Here is a 9912-nt window from a genome sequence, read left to right on the forward strand (position 1 = left end):
AAGCAGGGGGAGTGGGAGAGGGAGAAGCAGGCTCCCCGCTGAGCAGGGAGCCCGATGCGGGGCTCGATCCCAGGACCCTGGGATCGTGACCTGAGCCGAAGGCAGCCGCTTAACCAACTGAGCCACCCAGGTGCCCCGAACGAAGCACTTGTTCTTAAGCCAGCTAGAATGTGTTCTAAGGGGCATTGGCATTGTAGCATGTTAACTGATTCCCCCAAGAAAGGTTCAATGGTCAAATAAAATTTGGGAACAATTGGGTCAAACCTAGTTTAGTTAGATTTTTCATAGTGGGACTTCTTGGGGCTTCACTATGTTTTGTTACTGGAAGGTTCTGAGAGGGAGACAAGTATTACTTGGGATTTGCTTTCTGCATCATACCCTAAACCCCATACTCCTACATTGCCCTTATAAGCGGCATCTTTTCTACTCTCATTACAGAACCTGTTTGGACAGGATTGGCCAACTGTTCTTGCCTTGCCTTTGGTTCTAGACTCAGGATTTGGGCCATAATTACTCTGGGAGTACCCTTGGTTCCCTAGGAGTCATGATTTCTGGTCAGAGGGATGTACCTGGAATCACAGGCTATGGGTGTGAAATCCAATTTGTGTTTTGTTTGGAAAAGAAATGTTTCATCTTGGAGCTTCAGGATGGTGAGTGGCTGGCGAGGTGCTGCAATGGCAAACAGGGTGCGTTGAGGAGACATGAGGATACCATCTTCTGACCTATTGTTCTGTCCAGGGAGGAACTTCAGATGGCCATGGAAATTCAACTCCTAGAAAAAGCAGACCCCAAACATAATGAGAAGAGAAAAGAGAAGAGGATGTTAAGTAGCTAAAATAGTCGATATGACTTTCCTCTTATGGAACTCAGAGGGTCCCGTACCCTCCTTGTAGTTGAACAGGTAGGACTCAGTATAGGTGTGTGCAGGTTTGGAGCTTCCTCATTCTGCTCTGCCCATTAGGCCCTGATCATTTTTCATGGCTTCTCAGTCCTCCCTTTGGTCCCTGACCCACACAGCCTTTTTCAAAGAGCTGCGGAGTTAATTGAGCTGTGAGAGGGTATACAATCCCAGGAATTGGTAGGCACTTTTAGCTGATTTGGGGGATGGTGAAGAAGGTGGATGTTAACATCCTGAGTTCACCAGGGATCTCCACTTAGGATGTACTGTAGGTAACAGGTGTAACTAAATCCCAAGTAAACAAATCCCATATCTTAACCAGGCAGAGGAAGGTTCAAAAGACAACTTGGTATTCTGAAATGGCAGTGAGCTGAAGGCCAGATTCACCATCCTGGGATGGTGAGGAAGCCTGGCTCAACCCTTGGGTAGTGTACCATCTGGGCAGAGCACTGGTATAGGAAGTTCCTGAGCCTATAAGGACAGTGTGATTACCAGAAACCCAGAAGAATTGTCCAGCAGGCAGCGGAAGCGACAAACAAAACTTCTTTCCAGATAGGAGGGGTCATCCAAGGGCTGATGCTGCAGGCTCTCGGTGGAGGAGCCACTAAGTGAGAGAAACTTCTCTCCTGCCAGAGCTGGGAAGACAGACAAATGAGGAAGCTCTACCAGAACACTCATCATCACAGAACTGAAATATCTCTAGTTCCCAAAGAAGCTGGTGGGTGGAGAGAATGTGGGGTCACAAGCCCTGTGGCCCAGTGAACCTTAGCCTTGCCCAGTAGGATGACCTTAATCCACCACTCCAGCCGGCTTTCTCATTCATCAGATGATGCTAGCAGTCCTGCCTGCCTCCATGCCTTAGAGTGTCATGAGAATCAAATTAAAAATGAGATGCTGTACATAGCATATATATCCAGGAACCCTATTGGTTCTACTGTTGGAGCCAACTACTTCTCATCACTTCACTCTACTGTGCTGGCCAGTCTCTCATTATCAGCTGGGTGGAACATCTAGTTGAGAAGAGCATGGACCCTGGACAAGTTATGTAACATCTCCATGGGCCCCAGTTATCTGATCTGACTTAATAAGGTTGTTAGGAGAAATATATTTATATATGTAAAGCAGTTGGAATAGTGCCTGGCACATTGTAACCTCTATATAAATTGGCTGTTACTCTCATCATTTTTTCCCCCTTGCTTTAAATTTGCCATAGCCTTCTAACTGGTGTCCCTGCTTCCACCCTTGCTCCTATGGTCTGTCCTCCACTCAGTAGCCAGAGTGACTTTATTTATTTATGAAAGGTTTTATTTTTATTTTATTTGACAGAGAGACACAGTGAGAGAGGGAACACAAGCAGGGGGAGCGGCAGGCAGAGGGAGAAGCAGGCTTCCCGCAGAGCAGGGAGCCCAATGCGGGGCTTGATTCCAGGACCCTGGGATCATGACCTGAACCGAAGGCAGATGCCCAATAACTGAGCCACCCAGGCGCCCCCAGAGTGACTTTAAAATATAGGTCAGATCATGTCCATTTTGTGTTTAGAACTCTTCAGTGACTTCCTCCCTTAAAGACTGATTCCTTCCCGCACCCTTTCCTGCCCAGGCGCTGGCCAGTTTCCCCTTCCCTGTGCCCTTCTCAGTGGCCTCCTGGCCATTCCTTATCTATGCTAAGTGCACTTCTGCTTCGGGGGCTTTGCATTCATGCTGTTTCTTCCCCCTGCACTCTCCTGCCCCATTTATCCATGAAAAACAATGCTGCTTTCACCTGTTCTGGAGTGCTGGTTCAGTTTGCTCTCTTTCCTGTCCTAGAGGTTTGTAGGGAAGTCTTTGCAAAGGATAATGAGAAAAATCCCAAACTCTTGGGTTAAAAACAGAAGTACCAGTGAAGCTTCATTAGAAAGTCAAAGATGCAAAAACCAAATTTGTTCTCTTTTGCTGTAATTTTCAACCTGACAAGTCAGATTATAGTTACACGGATGGTTTTCCCTGTGTCACATGAAAATTGATTGGTCTAGACTTAAGTGCTGCAGAAGAATAAAAAAGCAGGCTAGAGGGAGGAACAAAGGAAGGCTTATGATCTGATAAGTTTTACTACTTTTGTAATCTCATTTAATAAAACCCCTAGCACAGTGCCTGGCACATGATATACCCTCAATAAATGTTAGAACATATACACACATGTATAAAACACATCAACTTGAATTTGGTTTAGTTGGGTGGTCTTCAGACATTTTTCTGGCATTTTTATAGCATGGCATTAAAGTTTTACTTTTATTCTGAAGAACTGTCATGCATATATTTATAAACATGTAGGTACACTGCTGTATGGTTTCTGCTATTGCAGGGGTATAACAGTGTAAAAGGTATTTAAAAGTATGAAATTATATGCAAAATTCCAGAGTATCCATTGTTAAGGACATAATTCAAACTTGGCAGTGTCAGGAGCTGTATGAAAGTCGGAACTTCAGATTTCTTTCTTTTTTTTTTTTTTTTTTAATTTTATTATGTTATGTTAGTCACCATACAATACCTCAAATTTCTTTTCCTTTCTCATTTGACCCTGGCTGGTCAACAGGGACAGGGGTGGAGGCACAGAGGTGCAAAGCTCAATGCTGAGAACAGGGTTCCTCCCTTCAGTGAGCTGATAATCTTATGGGAAAGAAAAAAAGTGAAGACCTGTTTTGGGATAAGTAACTACCCTGCTGGACTTACGGCAGGTCAAGACAGAGTCTTAGGCGGAATGTCTGGAGTGGGAGCAGGCTTCAGAAAGAGACGGACTAAAATCACAGCAGCCAAAGCTGAACTGAATAAAGCTGCGTCTTATGAAGTTACACAACCATATCTTATAGTCAGTCTTGTAAGTTTATTCTGCTTAGTATTTTAAGTTATCCATCACAAAAGCATGTCATTATTAGTGTGCAAACACTGGCATATGGATTCATTTTTTTCTAATTGAAGCCTCTGTTTTTTGAGTATTTTATTTTTTTCTAACCATCCTTCACAACAAAACAGGGAAGAGCCTTTCTTTGCAGCCTGTGTGGGTGCATTAAATGTACTGTAAATACTTGGAAAGGGGTCCTGTATCTGGACTTACAAAATAGCATTTACTTGTAAATGACAATATTGCCTTTTGCCTATGGTATCCCAGCAGTTGGCAGAGTAACACGCTATGGCCATAATGGCCTCATATCTTGTATACTCACCAGATACACAGATATGAGTCCCCTACCAGCTCGATCATCGCTCAGGGGATGCACCTGTCTGCCGTTAGGGGATGCTCTTACCTGGGCAGGCAGGGTATTTCCTCCAGCGTGAGTCTTATCACTCACCAGTTGGATCCATCTGGGCAAACATCACTCTCCTCATCTGAACATTTACATGTTTACTTTGTCTCAGGTACTGTTCTAGGCACTGGGAATACAGCAGTGAACAAGATCGGCAAAAATCCCTCCCTGTATCCTACTGGTAGTAAAATCAACAGATGCTCATGCCTTATGTGTATTTTCCAGTTCCTAGGAGGATCACATGAGGTCACAGATATGAGATGGTTCTGAAAGATGCAGAGTCCTGTGCCAACACACACTACCCAATTTCCCGATGCAGCCCTTCCTCTTCTCTTTCCCTCATACACCTGGGACTTAGTGAGTGCTCCATCAGTGCTTAACGAAATATACATTGGAGCTGAGAGAGCCTGGCTTCCTGGTCTGATTTCTTCCTCATGGACTATAAGGGTTGAAACACATGTACAGGGTTGATTCTGCATTTAGCCCTCCCCCCCCCCCCACCCCCACAAGCCTTGGTGACTTACGGTGGATGTCCTGCTCACCCTCTCTGCTGACAGGTGCTGCATCTGCAGGCCAGAGAAGCTGGCTCTGGAACATGGCTCTGTCCTCCTTGTGGATCAGCTCAAACACACTCTGATAGATGACATCTGACTGCAAAGACCAAGTGACAACATCACCCTCCTGGGGATGCTTCTTGCTTCTCTGAGGCTACATGTGACCTGTTCACCTCAAATGTCCCTGAGTCATCTCTAGCACCTCTGATCCTTCCAGGCATCCTGGACTCGCCTGTCCTTGTCCCTCCCCATCCTGGAGGCTGGCTGGTGCATACTGTTCCTGTTTCCCTCTTCTGGTTTTGCACAGCCAACTTCTCAGGCTGCTGCTGCCCCCAGACCCAGAAAATACCCATGAGATGGGCACTCCCATGGTGTTGGAGGCCATGCCCGTATTGTGTCTTGAAAAGGGTGGCAGTTCTTGGGGCCAAGGGAAAAAAAGAGAGACTGCCTAGCAGACAAGTCACAAATCATCATCAGGGAGATGTCCGAGGTGGGGAGACACATAGGAAGCCACTGAAATAGCCCTGGAGAGTTGGCTGGAAAGCTTTGTGGAAGAAGAATGTTGAGTTTCCCGGGAAGTCAGTCATCAGCTCTTCTGGATAACACAATTAGACTGAATTAGAGCAAAGATCTCATTTCCAGCGAGATCCAAGTTTGTTCTGTCATTTGTTGAAGGAGATGAGTGAATATAAATGCTAATGTAAACTCAAAAGAAAGGGGTTTGGCAATGTAGTGACTTGAACATGAACAACAATTAAGGTATCCTGTCCTCATACAGATTTTGCAAATATTTTACACATAAAGAGAATGTTAAATAGTTTTCAGATCAGTTTGCCTTGAGAAATCTTAGTGTGTTCCTTGTAAATCAAACAGGTTTAATTTAAAAAGTGTAATGAGTCTCTCTACCCTTGCCTGTAGTTAACCATTTATTAAGTTATGTTTTATTTGGGTAAAGTTTGGGATTCTTCTTGATCTTCTGAGAGGAATTAAGTGCAGATGAAAGTTTTCTGTCAGCATTAAAAAGTTCTGATGGCCTAAATTCTACTCCAAATAAGTTATATTCTTCCCCACTCTTCCCCTGCATCCCCCAACCCACACACAACATGATTTTTAGGAACCTCTTGTACATAACCATTTTCTGCACAAAATTCAGGGAAAATGAACTTTTCAGGAGCATCTCCATCTCAGTACATGGCAGGTGCTAAATAAATTATAAGGGTCTGGTCTAATCTATGAAAGGACAAAGATGTTGAGTGGGCCTCCAGGCTGGAGGGAGGTGAAGGGCTAGTGGCATGAAGACCTGAGGAGAAATCACAGGGATGGCAGCATGGGAGCTGAGGCCAAGGGAGGCAGGCTTCCGGGGGACCACCAGGGCAACACAGAACAGACCCCGTGGAGGAAAGCAACAGGGCTCTAGCGGAGCTCAGCACCCAATATGCCGGTGCTCTCTGCCTCCACCTGGTCGCTCTATAAAAACAGCCGCACGCAGTAGTGGAATGGGAGAGCTGTGCACACAGGCAGAGGCCCCAGGCTGTGACCTTGACCTCTCTCCTGTTCACCCATGTTGCTGTCATTCTGTCTGCAGCTCTACTCACTGCCCCTGGCGGTACTGAAGGGGAAAGGCATTGCAGCTGGGCAGCACCTCCTCTCCTAACCACGTCGCACAGAAAAACCCACAGCATTTCTCTGAGATGAAGGGCTTTAGCCAAGTTTATTTTTTATTTCTTTTGGAAGCTCCTCTTTATAGGGGTTCCTGTCTCTGAACCCTCCCCTACATCACGTTTGTCCTCAGCAACGGCAAGGAAGCAGGTAGCTCGATTCTGACAGTGCGGGTATGACGAGTGTGCAGGCCTCCGGTCTGCCTTTGACAAATAAAACTCCTTCTCAGATTCTCATCTAAAAACCAGATACAGCATAATGGTACTGACTTTTTTTTCCTAAAGGAAAGGTGAAGGGGCGCCTGGGTGGCTCAGTCGGTTGAGTGTCTGCCTTCAGCTCAGGTCATGATCTCGGGGGCCTTGGTTCGAGCCCCGCGTTGGGCTCCCTGCTCAGTGGGAAGTGCTGCTTCCTCCCCTCCCCGCTCGTGCTCTCTCTCGCTATCTCTGTTTCTGTCTCTTTCTCCCAAATAAGTAAATACATAAAATATTTAAACAAAATAAAGGGGAAAAGGCTGTAAAACTCAGCAAGTGTATGCTCATCACAAGTGAGGGATAAAGTCCAGAGCTGGTGTTGGGTATGAGCTGCACTGCCCAGGTGTAGGGTTCGCATGGGAACATGAAAATTGATTGGTCCAGACTTAGGTGCTGCAGAAGAATAAAAGGCAGGCTAGAGGGAGGAACCAGGGAATTTTGAGTCCTCCTATCGCCCCGATTTCAGAAAACCTTCTGTTGCCATGGCTTTGTATGAGCCCCTTCCACTACATGGTGCGCAATGCACTTGCACAAGCTCTGCTGTTTTCAGTCTGCACAGCAGTTGTGTGGAGCATGGGCTGTCTTCCCTCAGCAGCGGGCCCTGAAAATGCCCCTCAGGTCTCCAGCTGCAGGGAGTGTAACTCAGAGGTGTCCCAGCTGCTGCCCACTGAAATCCACTGGGGCGGCAACTCTAAAGCAGGCCTGCTCCTGGGAGACGGGACTTCTCTGGTGGGCAACTTGGCCTTGAGGGCTCCCCTTTGGCCTTGTCCAATTTCCTCAGAGCCATATGGTGGGGTAATTCTCCTTCCCTAGGGTCAGATCAGAACTTTCAGGACACACAACTTTACACCCTGGCAGGAACCTCAGGAAATGGGACAAACCAACTGCTGGGGTGGCTCTTAGGTTTAGATGCTGGGAGAAGCCAGTGGTCAGTGAGGTGGTAATACCTGAGTTGTTCTGGCAGATGGCAGAAGAAGGAACAAAAAGGCTGAGGGAAATGGGTGTATTGGAACTAATGCAATTCATTAGTCAAGAAGACCCAGCAGAGATTGCATACCATGGGAGGGCCCAGGGACAAACTATACACCAAGGCCATGAGGAGTGCAATATTGGAGGGACATCAACACCACTAAGAAATTTGGTGGTAGGTGACTGTCCTATTGCAGGTCAGGGCTGATGGAAGGAGAGGAAGACACTGGGCTGGGCTCAGAAGTGCTGGGCTCATGAATGTCCATTGGGATGATGGAGCCCTGAGGTAGGAGAGGCCAGATGGCTTCAATTACAGTGATGGCTAGCAAGGCAGAAGAAATAATCAAGGAGGCTTGGACTATAAGGTGTTGTGGAGTTGGTTAATAGAGCATGGCATCTCAAGGGGCAAAAGAGATGGGCAGCCAACAATGATACTGCTTAACATCTACAATTAAAGGCAACAGTGCAAAGTCAGGAGGCTGAGGGCTGTTATCTCGATGAAAAATGACAATCCTTTGCTCAGTTTCTGGACCTGAGACAAATTTCAGATCTGAAATCCACTGACTGAAGAGGTGGCATGGTCCCTAGGTAGAAGGGCCCTACAATACCATGGCAAGGTATTTACTCAAGATACTCAAGATATTGACCATGCTTTCTACCCAACAGCACTACTTTCCACGACCTCCCTGGGATATGATATTGCCTGTGATTTACTATCTTGACTGGTGTTGGAGGGGGTAGTTTCAAGGGTTTCCTCTTGGACTTTTCTACTGTGATATCTCTCACTTTATGGGCCAAGAACCTAGTCTGGGGGTTACTCCAGTTGTCAACTAGATTGATTCCAATTACATGCTCAGGAAATGGACAAATGACCACTGGGTGGGTCCTGGACTTGGTAAGTTTGCTGTGAACCAGACTAGAGCTGGCACTTCACGTATTATCTGGCCCCAATGGGCCTTCATCCTGACGTGAGGACCATGATGGTGCTGGGTCCCTGGACTCAGAGATGTGCTGGGGTGATGGCTGAGGGTGAGCAAAATTCAGAATGGAGAGCAGAGGAGGGCCAGGTGCTACCCTGAGACCAGCTGCAGTTTGTCCCACTCACCTCTCTCTTTTGAGGTCCCCCCTGGGAGAGAGGCTCATGGGAATTCCTCCTGTGGAGGAGTAGACTGGTGCAGCACAAGAAGTCAGTATGTGCCTCTCAGGTTTCTGACTGAGGTGCATGTGAGGTTGCCCCTCTTGGATGCACACTTGTTTGTGCTGGGGCCACTCTGCCTACAGATTGCTCCCAGCCAGTGACTGAGCATGGCAGGGACACCAAGGCAGGCCTATTCCTGGGAGCAGAGGGGCTTTTCTGCCAGGTGACTTTGGATTGAGGATGCCCCATTCTGCCAGGTGACTTTGAATTGAGGATGCCCCATTTTGCTGGGTGACTTTGGATTGAGGATGCCCCATTCTGCTGGGTGACTTTGGATTGAAGATGCCCCACTGACCCTGTACTGCAGTTGAAGACACTTCCACCCACCCCCATTCTTTCTGTCTCCTGCCCAAGGGTCAGACCTGCTGCCCCCAACCCCTGTTCCCTCCCAGGTCCTCCCAGGATTTTCTCCTGAGGAATCTCTTGCTCATCCCATCCTGCCTTGGCATCTGCTCCTCAGAGGATCTAGGCTACCATGCCCTCCACCAGATAAGGAAGTCAGTACTCTGGGAAGGCTCAGTTGAAGACTTAGGATGTGCATGTGGGAGACTGAGATGGAGACCCAGGTCTTTGAAATTCCATTGTAGTCCCACGGAGACAAGCGTCACATGGCCCTGTCTCCCTCCTCTCCCAACTAGATTCACCCAAACTCTTCAAATGAAAAGTAAAACCACTCACTTGATGAAATCCTAGGTAGTCCTGGACTGTGGGAGAGACGTAGAAAACATAGCCATCCTCTGTAACAGCCATGAGGAAGCCGTTGAGAGCCTGGGGAGAGGCAGAGAAGAGTTAGTTTGGGTTTATTCCTTATTCCTCAGTCTTGTGGAGCTCCTAAGGGCCAGGATCCAGGTCTGTGAGGGGTTTCTGTGAGTTTCCTTTTGGTGAGCAGTGCCACTCATATCCTGAATTGTCTCTTCTAAAGCAGGGCCTGGGATATCCTGTTACAAATATCTCTCACTCATACCAGCTCCTGGAGAGAAGACAAGTGTGTGTGTATATGTGTGTCTGAGGCGGCAAAGTAGAGCCAATTCCAGCTTCAATCTATTGAGAACACTGCAAACTGAATAATTAAACAAATACACACGAACATATTCTGTTTTTCC

The 9912-nt window shown here is 47.1% G+C and overlaps 1 protein-coding gene across 2 annotated transcripts; it reads right to left on the reverse strand.

Annotated features, from left to right (window-relative positions):
- Positions 1-6: 6 nt before the first annotated feature.
- LOC102738555 (aryl hydrocarbon receptor-like) lies at positions 7-9574 on the reverse strand. 2 transcript variants are annotated; one of them, XM_081810826.1, is made up of 4 exons: positions 9488-9574; positions 4721-4829; positions 1391-1533; positions 7-772 (listed from the first exon to the last, which is right to left on the reverse strand). In XM_081810826.1, exons 1-4 carry the CDS (start codon positions 9557-9559, stop codon positions 536-538), a joined length of 561 nt encoding a protein of 186 aa, XP_081666952.1. In that variant the 5' UTR covers positions 9560-9574; the 3' UTR covers positions 7-535. The 2 variants fall into 2 exon arrangements, with proteins under 2 accessions (XP_081666952.1, XP_081666950.1); XM_081810824.1 differs by having other exon boundaries at positions 4703-4829.
- Between the last annotated feature and the right edge of the window lie 338 nt (positions 9575-9912).

The sequence above is a fragment of the Leptonychotes weddellii genome, unplaced genomic scaffold, assembly GCF_054177405.1.
Source record: "Leptonychotes weddellii isolate Sample4059 unplaced genomic scaffold, ASM5417740v2 HiC_scaffold_388, whole genome shotgun sequence".
Classification (NCBI taxonomy): Eukaryota; Metazoa; Chordata; class Mammalia; order Carnivora; family Phocidae; genus Leptonychotes; species Leptonychotes weddellii.